The sequence below is a fragment of the Belonocnema kinseyi genome, chromosome 1, assembly GCF_010883055.1.
Source record: "Belonocnema kinseyi isolate 2016_QV_RU_SX_M_011 chromosome 1, B_treatae_v1, whole genome shotgun sequence".
Classification (NCBI taxonomy): Eukaryota; Metazoa; Arthropoda; class Insecta; order Hymenoptera; family Cynipidae; genus Belonocnema; species Belonocnema kinseyi.
In genome coordinates, this window is record NC_046657.1 from 26821842 (window position 1) to 26835007 (window position 13166).

The 13166-nt window shown below is 27.5% G+C and overlaps 1 protein-coding gene across 1 annotated transcript in view; it reads right to left on the reverse strand.

The window, feature by feature from the left end:
- LOC117175747 (ATPase family AAA domain-containing protein 2-like) overlaps positions 1-13166 on the reverse strand; it is a 169431-nt gene that overhangs the window by 41556 nt on the left and 114709 nt on the right. The window contains exons 15-16 of the mRNA XM_033365521.1: positions 12177-12321; positions 9877-10025 (exon numbers count right to left, since the gene is read on the reverse strand). Of these exons, the coding sequence (XP_033221412.1) occupies positions 9877-10025; positions 12177-12321 (294 nt within the window). The remainder of the gene's footprint in view (positions 1-9876; positions 10026-12176; positions 12322-13166) is intronic.

The window sequence follows — 13166 nt, forward strand, 5'->3', positions numbered from 1 at the left end:
CCGCCTTATTACCCCGCACTTCCCCCTCGTTCCCTCACTCCTCTCTTCTAATTTCTCCTACGTCACTTCCTCTACTTTCCGTCCCCTAATTCCCTATAATTTCCCCTAACTCCCTCATTTCCCTTGGTTCCCCTCACCCCTTTGCCCCTGACTTCTCATACTTTCCCACCCTTAATAACACTCACGTCCCCTTTCATCATTTACCCTCATTTTCATTACATTCCTAACCTCATTTCTAGTGAGGTAAGAATGAAGGAAAACTGTTTTGCAGAAAAAGCGTTAAAATTAGACAATTTTTTATTCCGGAAACATAGTCGATTTAAAACAGGAGTAGGGTTACGTAGCCTATTAAGGCGATAATTATTTGAAATCTCCCCTTTCCTCACCTACTTCCACTACTTTTCTCTCTCCCTTATTTCCTCTCCTTTCCTCTACTTACTTCACCCACATTTTGCTTCAATTCCTCTACTATTTCCTCCCCTCATTTCCCTTATTTCCCCTCACTTCTCCTACTTACACACAGCCATTTCCCTTTAATTTCTTTTGCATACCCTACTTGCCCTATCTTCATTTCCCCTTCTAGAAAAAGTACAATATGTCATTCTAAAGGAAAGGGGAAGTAAGGACAAATTTAGGGTGATATTTGGGCAAATGGAGGAAGGGAAAGTAGGAGAAGCAAGGGGAATTAGAGAACGTGAGGGGAAATTAGGATGGGGAAGTAGGGGAAATGGTAGTAAATAAGGGAAGGGAAAGTAGGGGAAGTGAAGAAAGCAAAACTAGGATGGTGAGGGAAATTGTGGGGTGCAGGGGAAGTGAGAGGAAACGTTGGGAGAAGTGAGAAGAGGAGGAAGTAGATGAGCGAAAAGTTGGTGAAGGGAAGGGTGGTAGGGATGGAAAGGGGAATTTTTCGAATATAGGGGGAGTAGGGGACTGAAAGTGTTGAAGATGGGAAGGTTTGAACGACTTATTTTCAAAATCGCACCATGAAAAAAAAAGAAAATCATGAGAAATATAGTAAAAGTTGCGCTTTTAACTAAAAAAGATGAAATTTCTAGGCCAAGAGTTGAATTTTCAAATAAAATAGACGAATACTCAACAAAATAGTTTAATTTTCAACGAAAAAAGATTTTTCAGTAAAAAAAATAAATTTGTAATGTGCAGAAATCCTAAAAATAAAACCAAGAATCCAACGACCAAATTTGGATAATCACCATAAAATGTTTCTATTGAAATTTGAAAAATGATTTTGCAAATTTGTAAAAAAGAAAAAAAAAGTAATTTCTTTTCTGGAAAAAACTAAAAGAAAAGGAAAGAAAAATAAGACGGCAATCAACCAAATTGCCAACTAAGCATATCTGATCACAATAAAAAAATTTGTAAAATAAAATAATAAAAAATACAAATATTCGAGCAGGCAGGAACGAAAATACTTTTTTTTTTCAAATTAATAGTTTGTAACCAAAGAGATGAATTCTTAACTGAAATTATGAATCGTCAAACAAAAAATTAATTTTGAACACAGTAGTATATCTTGTAGCCAAGAAGAGGGATTTTTAAACACAATATTAGTTTTCAACCAGAGAGTTGAATTTTCTACCAAGAAGATTATTTTTCTTCCAAAAAAGACTAATTAATTTTCAACAAAAAACGAATTTTCAATCATGCATATTTCAACCGAAACCTATTAAAAGTTTTCAATAAAACAACTAGATTCAAACAAAAAAGACAATTTTCCAACAAAGTAGTTGATTTTTTAACTAAAAAATAAATTAGTTTTCTTTTTAAATTTATCTTCTATATCATCAGAGATTGTATCTTACCGACAGTAGATCAACCCTCCAAACTATGAAGGCAGAAAATCTACATAATATCGATCAAGTTAAGAATCTTCAATAACAGAAAATGCTTAACGTCTTAATGAGACTAGATGGAAAATAATATTTTTCAAATTAAAATTATTTCTTGAAAAAAAGATCCTACTCCATCTTCACTCCATTGGTTCGATTCCCAATGGAGTGAAGATGGAGTAGGATCTTTTTTTCAAGAAATAATTTTAAATTAGTTTTCAACCAAAAATCGAACATTTACATTTTCAAACGAAAAAAATGAATTTTTAACCAAAAATTAAGATTTTTCATCAAAAATATTGATTTTGAACTAAAATAGTTGAATTTTCAATTGAGAAGTAAACTTGCAAAAAAAAAAAATTCAACAAGATATTTAATTTTTCGACCAGTGCTATCAATTTATATGAATCAGTAAAAAAAAAGTTAAATAGGGCCTTCATTATACCACGCACCAAATTACCGATTAGAGTAGAAAGTTGTTGGGCTCCAGGAATTCAATGATGTAGGTTAGGAGTACGACCCACTCTTAAGGCCCTTTATCAGAATGGGTTTTTCGGGGTTCAATTTTACGGCCGAACGATTAAATATTTTTGTCTAAAATTTTGCATACTTAATCTAAATAGTATTCTCTTTTTTACGACAAAGATAATTTTTAATAAAATTGTTTCTATTTTGTTTAATAATCGTAAACGAAACTACAAAAATAGTGATCCTTGTCGAAGTAGACGAGGCAGATACCCATTGTGAGTAGAATGCTATTTTCGTTTATCTGGAACGGATGACCCTTTCATTTTTATGAGATTAGGGCATGAATTAATTTTGTTTTTATGCTTATGCTTATTATTGTACAAGGCTTTTTTTATATTTATTATGTAATTGAATTAATTCAGCTAATTAAATTGAATAAGGTCATGCTTTAATCATTTGAGTGCAACTTGATTACGTTAGATTACAAGTGGGTTTTTTCCGGATTAGGTCTGGATTACTCAAAGTTAAGCATGGATTAAAATTGGATTACAAAAGATTACAAGTATATTCATCGGAATACTGGGATTAGTCCAAAGTGTGTACTTGGAATACACTTTGGATAACAAGTTATTACTTCGTGACACTGGAATTACTCTCAATTAGTTGAAATATGCGTATTACAAGTCAATTACTTTGGATTACAAGTGTATTACTTCAGAATCGTGGGATTACTCCAACGTACTTGAAATTTTCCGGTTCACAAGTAGATTATTTCGAAGTACTGGGATTAATTTCAAATATTTGAATTACTTCGGATTACAAGTGGATTACTTCGAAATACTGGGATTACTCCGAAGTACATACATTAAGCCGGATTACAAATGCCGTTCTTCGGATTACAAGAAGATTACTTTGTAATACTGGGATTATTCCGAAGTATAGGAATTAATCTGGATTACAAGTGGATTACTTTGTATTACAAGTGTGCAACTTCGAAATCCTGACAGTACTCCAAAGTATTTTAATTTTTCCGGTTCACAAGTGGATTATTTCTGAATATTGCGATTAATTCCAAAGACTTGAATTACTTCCAGTCACAAGTGTATTACTTCGGAATACTGCGATTACCCCGAAGTACATACATTAAACCGGATTACAAATGGCTTACTACGGAATACAAGGATTACTTCAGATTAAAAGTGGATTACTTCTGATTACAGCTGGATTACTTTGATATATTGGGATTAATCCCCAGTACCTGAATTATTTCAGATTAGAAGTCAATTACCTCGCATTAAAAGTTATTACTTCGGAATATTGGGATTACTCCCAAGTATTTGAATTACGACGGATTGTAAGTTGATTAATTCAGGATATTAGTATTACTCCAAAGTACCTGAATTACGCCTGATTACAAGTAGATTACTTCGGAATACTGAGATTATTCCGAAGTATTTAAATTACGTCGGATTACAAGTGGCTTATTTGGGATTACAAGTTAATTACTACGGAATACTAGAATTACTTCGGAATACTGGGGTTACTCAGTAGTATATAAATTAACATAAATTACAGCTGGATTACCTCGGATTACAAGTGGATTATTTCGGATTACAAGTGTATAATTTCAGAATACTGGGATTACTCCGAACTACGTGATTTATTCGGATAACAAGTGGACTACAAGTGGATTAATTTGTATTACAAGCCGATTACTTCGGAATGTTCGAATTACTCCGAAGTACATGAAATAAGCCGGATTACAATTGGATTTCTTCGCACTACAATTTGATTACTTCGGAATACTGGGATTACTCCGAAGTAAATAAAGTAATCTGGATTACAAGTGTTTTACTTCGCATTACAATTATAATTATTTCGGAATACTGGGGTTACTGCGGACTTACTTGAGAATACTGCGATAACTTTGAAGTTCTTTGATACGTCAAATGAGAAGTGGATTACTCCAGCTTACAATTTTTATTACATCGGAATACGGTAATTACTCCAAAGTAATTGCATCACGTCGAATAACAAGTGGATTACTCCGACTTGCAATTGTATTACTTAGGAATACTGAAATTACTCCGAAGAACTTGATTTACCCCGGATTACATTTTAATTACTCCGGCTTACAATTGTATTACTTCGGAATACTGAAATTGCTCCGAATTACTTGAATTACATCTGATTACAAGTGGATTACTTCGCATTCTAAGTGTATTACTTCAGAATACTAGAATTACTCCAATATATAATTCTAGCTTAAAAAGTTATTACGTCAGAATACTGGGATTACTGCATAGTACTAGAATGACTATAGATTAAAAATTGATTCCTACGAATTACAACTGTATTATTTCAGAATACTGGGATTACAAATAAGTAATTGAATTACTCCAAATTAAACATTGATTACTCTGGGTTACAAGTCTATTATTTCAAAACACTGGCATTACCACGAAGTATTTGAATTATTCCAGATTACAAGTTTCTTTTTTTCAGAATACTGGGATTACTACATATTACTTGATTTACTTCGGATTACAAAATTATACATTTGGATTACAAGTGTATTAATTCCGAATACTGGGATTACCATGAAGTATTTGAATTAATCCGGATTACAAGTTTCTTTTTTCAAAAACACTGGGATTAGTATGCAGTACTTGATTTATTGGGGATTACAAATTGATTACTATGGATTACAAGTGTACTCCTCCAAAATACTCGGATTAACACTAAGTATTTGAATAACTCCGGATTGAACATTTATTATTCTGGATTACAAGTGTATTACTTTAGAACACTGGCATTACCAAAAGTATTTTAATTACTCTGGATTACAAGTGTCATTTTCAGAATACTATGATTACTACGCAATATCTGAATTACCTCGGATTACAAATTAATTACTCTGGATTACAGGTCTATTACTTCAGGAAACTGGGATTGCCAAGAAGTATTTGAATTATTTAGGAAGTATTGGAATTACTCTGAATTACAAGTGTATTACATCAGAATACTGGGATTACCACAAAGTATTTTAATGACTCCGGATTACAAGTGAATTACGCTAGAGTGCCACTACAGATAATTGAGATTACCAGAGTGTTTGACCGATAGAAAATTCTTAACGAATTATTTTTCTATAAATTACCGTTAGTCCTGAATGTATTGCGAGTAACGAAAATATTTCTCTCTCACTAAACAAAAATTTTGTATTTAACAAAGTTTAAACTTTTTTTTGTCTAACTTTTTAGTGATAAATTTAAAAAAAAAATTTTAATTTATTTGAAAAAACGTTATAATTTAATATAATGAGTAACGAAAAATAATTTCTAGCAGGTTAGAGTAAGTAAAAAGTTGTTTATAATGTTATAAACAAACTGCTAAACAAAAGTAATGTTTTCATGATTCTTATTGATTAGCTATCTTATATCCTTAGGCTTTATATGGAATATGACAGACAAAAATGTGCGATTACAATTAGTTGTAATAAATTATAAATAATTTTAACAATTCTAAACAATTTTTATTTAAAAATTCACATTTTCAATATGTTTTCACGAATAGGCCTAATTTTTATATCACTATAAAAAATATTACAGCAAAGAGTATTTGGCCCAACATTTGTTTATAAAAATTGTTTAAATAATTAGTAAAAGCAGCTTTTCTTAACTAATTGTAAGCGTACGTTATTATATGTCATATTTCATACAAAATCTATACATTAAAAATATCTTATCACGATTCACGATAAAATTACTTCTGTTCAATAGTTTGTTTATAACGCTATAAATATTTTTTTTCTTGCTCAAACCAACTGGACATTATTTTTAGTAAGTCATTATACTGATTTATGACCTGTTTTTATAAATCTGAAACTCTTAAAAGAAATGGTTTCACTGAAAGGTTCGACAAACAAAAAGTTTAAACTTTTTTCTTAAATAACAAATTTTTGTTTAGTCAGAGTAAAATATTCGCAGTCACTAGTTATATCTGGTAGTCTTACGGTCATTTCTAAAAAAGAAACATGAAAATCCGTTAAGAATTGTATTGTCGGTCGATTTTTCTCTAAAAAAGGACACCACGGGCAGAACCTTAGACATCTGGTCTCACATCTGGCACACTTTATCTTCGTGAAGGATACTCTGGATCCTGCTGAGAGTCTACTTCTTTTGTTCCTTAAGTACAAAAAAAGAGACCAAAAAATTTTCAATGGGGTCTTAGGGGTCATCAATAAACTCCGCCCCCCCTCGTTGACAACCGTAGTTTTTCTTCACCCCCCCCCCCCCCCCCCCCCCACACACACAAAACCTGAAAGTAACGAAACTAATGGCTAAACAACAGTTCCCGTTTATTTTATTATGCATTTTTTCCTAAAACAAAAAAGATGAATTTTGAAATAAAGATTGAATATTTTGTATTTAAGCAAAGGAAGACTTTTTTATTTTCGGCCAAAAAAATATGACACAAAAAAAATGGAATTTTAGACTTGGATACAACTAAAAAATATGAACTTTATTTTCAAGAAGACGAACTTTCAACAAAATACATTATTTTTACAACCGACACTGTGAATTTTCAACAAAAAATATAATTTCTACCAAGCTTTTAATTTTTCAAATAAATAAATTTATTTTTATTTAAATAATATATTTTATTTATAATATATAATATATTATATATTACTACGATTATTATTATTACTACGATATATTATAATATCTTTTTTTAAATAAATAAATGTTAAACCAAGTAGTTAGATAATTATTAATTTTTAAATTTTAATTAATTAATTAAAAAATTCAAAAGAATCATTTTGATACATTAAACTTGAATTTAATATTTATTGACCGAATTCAAACAATTCGAAAAAATACAAATGATTATAATAATAAATAAGATTGAATACAAATTCAAAAGAATTCAAAAAAATTTCAGAGTATTCAAAAGAATTCAAAGAATTCATAACAATTTAGAATTCGAAAGAAATAGGAAGAATTCGAAGAATTTAAAAAAATGCAACGAATATAAAAGAATTTAAAAACTGGAAGAATTAACAAGAATTCAAAAAAAATCTTTTTTTTAAATTCAAGTTGAATTTAAAATATATTAACTGAGTACAGAGATATCAATAATTATTAATTTAGCATTAATTATAGAATGCAAAATAATTGGTAAGTACTAAAAAGAATTTAAAGCATAAAAGAAAATAAAGAATTCAAAATATTTTAACGACTACAAAAGAATTCGAAGAATTCAGAACAATTAAAAGAATTGAAAAGAAATGGGAAGAATTCAAAGAATTGAAAATAATGCACAGAATTTAAAATAATTCATAGGCTTAAAAACAGTTCATGAAATTTTAAACGATTCACAGAATTAAACCAATTCTAAGAATTGAAAATAATTCAACCAACTTGAAGAATTAACACCAATTCAAAAGAATTATTTTTTTTAATTTAATGTCAATTTAAAATATATTAACCGAGTTCAGAGAAATCGAAAAAATTCTAATAATAGAAAGAATTAGAAAGAACAAATTGATATCTTTGTTAATGATAATAATGATTAATTTAACATAAATTATAGAATGCCAAATTATTGAAAAGAACTAAAAACTCTTTAAAGAATACAAAAATTAATGTATTTAAAAAATTTCAATAGAATATAATGAATTCAAAATCATTAAAAATATCTTTATAAATAAAAAAATAATCAACAGAATACATGCATTTTAGAAGAATTGATGAAATTAAAAAAATCACAAAATCAAACAAATTCTAATAATTGAAAAGAATCCAACCAACTTGAAGAATTAACAACAACTCAAAAGAATTCATTTTTTTTCATTAAACCAAATTTAAATAAATCGAAAACTGCTAATAATGAAAGGAGTTAATAAGAATGGATTAATATTATTATAAATATTAATTATTATTAATTATCGAAAATTCATACCATTTAAAATAATTCAGAAGAACTAAAGAGAATTTAAAAATAATAATTCAAAGAATTCGAGAGAATTCAAAGAATGCATTAGAATTAAAACCCATTAAAAGGATTCAAAAGGACTCAATTATTTCAAAACAATTAAACAAAATAAAAAAATCAACTATAATTGAAGGAATTAAAAGAATTCCATGAAATTAGAGAGTAGCAAAAATTAAAAAAAAAAGAATTAAAAAGAATTTAAAGGAAGTTAATGAATTTAAAAGAATTCAATTGAATTTTAAGAACGCAAAAGAATTCAAAGCATCCCAAAAAACTCAAAATAATTAAAAGAATTCTAAAGAATTTGATTAATTCAAAGCAGTTAAACAGAATATTTTTTGTCAAAAAATTCACGTTATTCATACAATTTAAACATTTAAAAAGAATTAAAACGATTTAAAGAATTAAAGGAATTTAAAGCAAAGACTTCAATGAAATAAAAAGAATTAAAAATGATTTAAATTAATTCAATGAATATAAAGGAATTCAAAATAATTCAAAGTATTTAAAGAATTCATTGGATTTAGAGAGTAGCAAAAACTTCAAAGAATTAATAAAAAGAATTTTAAATAATTTTAAAAAAGTCAATGAATTTTAAAGAGTTTTAAAGAAATCAAATAATTTAAATGAAATCAAATAATTAAAAAAAATTATACTATGCTAAGCGAATGAAAGGGAATGCAAAAGAATTCAAAAGTCAGTGATTTAATTCGGAACGTTTTCAACTAAAAATGGTGTAATTCTAAACTTTTAATTTTAAAATTGGATAAGTTTTAAAGCCCGAAACAATTTTTTCCCGAAAAATATAATTTTGGCGTTTTTTAGAGTAGATGAAACGTATTTTGTAAAAGCAAATTCTTATCTTACCAACATGAAAAAGAGTCAAATTTGCGTAAACAACTTCAAGGTTAATTATTATCTGAATTTTCACGTAAAAACGGTTTTAAAGTTATATTTTGATTTCCCCTTGCAATTCTAATGCGAATATCACTTCGAAAGTGTTGACATTAAATGCTTAATTGAGATAATAAATAACCCTGAAGCTGTTTACACAAATCTGTTTCTCACAATTTACATTTTGTTATACTATATTCTGATTTGTCCTTGCATTTTCTACTGCGTCATATAGTTATGAGAAAAACAAAGACAAATGAAAATATCACTTCGAAAGTGTTTACGCAAGATGCTTAATTGAGATTATAAGTAACCTTGAAGCTGTTTACGCAAATTCGTTTCTCACAATTTATATTTTGTTATATTTTGATTTCTCCTTACCTTTTCTACTGCGTCATATAGTTATGAGAAAAACAAAGACAAATGAAAATATCACTTCGAAAGTGTTTACGCAAGATGCTTAATTGAGATTATAAGTAACCTTGAAGCTGTTTACGCAAATTCGTTTCTCACAATTTATATTTTTTTATATTTTGATTTGTCCTTACCTTTTCTACTGCGTCATATAGTTATGAGAAAAACAAGGACAAATGAAAATATAACTTCGAATGTATTTACGCAAGATGCTTAATTGAGATTATAATTAATTATTTTGTATTTTTCTAACCATTGTGAAAATTTTTTGTAATTTTTTTTCACTTTCGCCAACCCACTTGCTGAGGCAGTCCGAACCTTTCCTTGATATAAAAGAGACTTTTCGTTCCGAATTGCTGCATTCCACTGCCAATGCACTCGCCACCAATGTTTTGCCTGTGCCTACGTAACTATATATTCTTGAGCGATTATTTTTATCAGAAAAAAAGTGTTAAGTAAAATTAAGGAATATTACAGCGTGGTTAAAGTCACGTTTAAAAAAATATAATAGTTCTTCGTTTATAGATATGGCAAAAAATTTTACAAATGTAGCACGAAAAGTCAAGTAAAAGTGATCAACGGTCAAAATAAAGCAACTTAGTTTATTTAAATTTATAAAACTAATAAAAACAGATTTTAAAAAAACCAAATAAGAAACTTTATGGAATATATCCAGGGTTGCTACCAATTCCTAATTTTGAAAGTCCTTGACTTTCCCTCACTTTTCAATTGTTAACCCAAAAGATTAATTTTCTACAAGAAAACAACAACTTTTCAAAAAAATACATGCATTTTTAACTAAAAAAGATAAGTTTTCAAGTAAAGAAATGATTTACTCAAAAATTGTCTGGGTAAATCAATTAGAATTGTGGGTAAATATGCCCTCACTATTTTTTTTTAGTTAGAGTAACTAGAAATCTGGTTAAATGAACCATATTTTCTGGTTAATTTAATCAAAATTCTGATGGATATAACTAGACATTTTTTTAGTGCACTTTCAGCCAAAAATAGAGTATTTCAATTTTTATTTCAAAAAATAAATTAAAAAAAAAAAACGATGTAGTTCAATTTTTAACTAAAGAAAGTCATTTCAAACCAAAAATATAATATTTATATTTTTGGAGAAAAAATTAATTTTCAGCCAAGTAAAAACAAAATTCAAGGAAGTCGTTCAGTTTTCAACCGAAAAGAGGAACTTTCAACCAAGATTACATCTCTATAAAACAAAATTAATTTTCCATACAAAATTGAATGGTTAAATGTAAAATATAAAATAGTAAAATGATGAATCTTCTACGAAATAATCAATTTATAATAAAATAGTTGATTTTTTAACCCAAGAGATTAATTTTCTATCAAAGATTTAAAAATTTGTAACTAAATACATCAATTTAAAATTATAAAAAAATTGATCTTCAACTCAGACATACATTTTCAACTAAAAAAGTTAAATTTTTACCCGAAAATAGAGCAGTTCAATTTTCAGTTTGGAAAATAAATTGTCAGAAAAACAACGAATTATCAACAAAATATTTCAGTTTTTTGACCAAAGAAATAAATTCTTAACCAATAAGATAATATTTACATTTTCAGTGAAAAAATTAATTTTCATCCAAATAAAATAAATTTACATCGAAATACTTCAATTTTCAACAAAAAAAAATTACATTTCTATAAAAAAGATGAATTTTCCACAAGAAATAGGACTGTTAAATTTTCAGTTATACAAGTGTATTTTTAATCTAGAAGATTACTTTTTGAACAAAAAACAACAATTTTCAACAAAATACATGAATTTTAAACTAATGAAAATGAATTTTCAACAAAGCAAGATACATTTTTAACTAAATGGTAAAATTTAAAGCCAATAATAATAGTTCCAATTTTCAGTTTGAAACATAAATCAAACAAAAAATTAATTTCCAAAAAAGTGGTAAAATTTTAAAGCAAAAAAATTAATTTTCAACCAAAAATTTATCACTTTCAAACAAAAAATTAAATGGTTAAATTTTTAGTTAAAAAAACAATCAAGTTTCAACAGAAGAAATACATTTTTAATCAAAGAAATAAATTTTCAACTAAAACGTATACATTTTTTGTCAACTAAATTAATTAATAAAAAAGAAAGAAAAAAATTCATGTCCAGAAATATTTTGTCCAGACAAAAAACAGTTGTATTTAACCAAAAAGACGAATTAAAAAAAGCGGAATACCCAATAAAAACAAATACATCTTTAAAAAAAAATTTGTGATTTTTAACCAATATAGATACATTTTTTAACCAAAAAAGACTTATTTTCAACAAAGCAGTTGAATATTCAACGAAAAAGAATGATTTTTAAACAAAATTGTTGCATTTTCCTAAAATAATCAAATTATCTCCTACTACAGATTCTTTGAATTTTCTGTTTTGTAGCAACCCTGTACAACTAATTTTTGGAACAATTAAAAAAATGCTCAAATCTTTATCAGTAAATACAAAAGAATTTTTTCGAAATTAGAAGATAATTTTAGGAATTTAAAAAAATTTATAATTAGCAAACTCATACTAACCGGGTGGGCCATAGAACAGCAAACCACGTGGCGGTCTTAAATTAAATTTGGCATAAACTTCTCCATACATCAGTGGAAAAAGTACCATCTCCTTGACAATTCTGATATGTTTATCAAGGCCTCCAATACAGGAAAAATCTCTCGGCTGTCCCGACATTTTTATAAATTCACTTTTCAAATTTTGTAATCACCACTCAGATCTTTGTAATTTTAAAACTTTAACCAAACATTTTTAGAACTCATTTCATGGCTGGAAACTTGATTAGAAAAGTGTGGATTTCTTTGATTAAAAAATGTCAACTAGAATTTTTCTGCAAAAAAAAATTAGATGTTCTCAGGCACGATAAAATTTTATGGTTCTGACATTTCTGGGACTGGATGTTTGCGATAAAAACAAGTGAAGCCAGAAGTCAGAGTGGCAGTAAAATTTCATTTACAAATTTCCTGATATTTCCTTGAGCAATTTTTCATTATAATTTTAAATTATTTTTAATTTATTGATTTCAATAAAAAAATATGGATTTTCAATCCAAAAGTCAGAATTTTTAACAGAACAGTTAAAATTTCGATGAAGAAAAATTAATCTTCAATCATAGAGACGAATCTTAACAAATAAAAGATTAAAATTTTTAATTAAAAAAAGTTCAATTTTTAATTGAAATGATGAACCTGCAATTGAAAAAACAATTTTTAAGATTAAAGTTAAATTTTCAACGCAATAATTATATTTCGAACAAAATAGTACAATTTTTAAACAATTTCTTCAATTTTCAACCAAATAATTGAATTTTTTAGAAGATAGTTGAATTTTCAATCCAAAAGGACAAATGTTCTGTCCGAATATACAGCGGAACAGTTGAATTGTCGACCAAAAAATAAGACTTTTTTAACAAAATACTTTAATTTTCCATAAAATAATGAAATTTTCAACAAAATAGTTGCATTCTCGACAAAAAAAATAACAACAAAAAATTTTATAGTCAATATTTC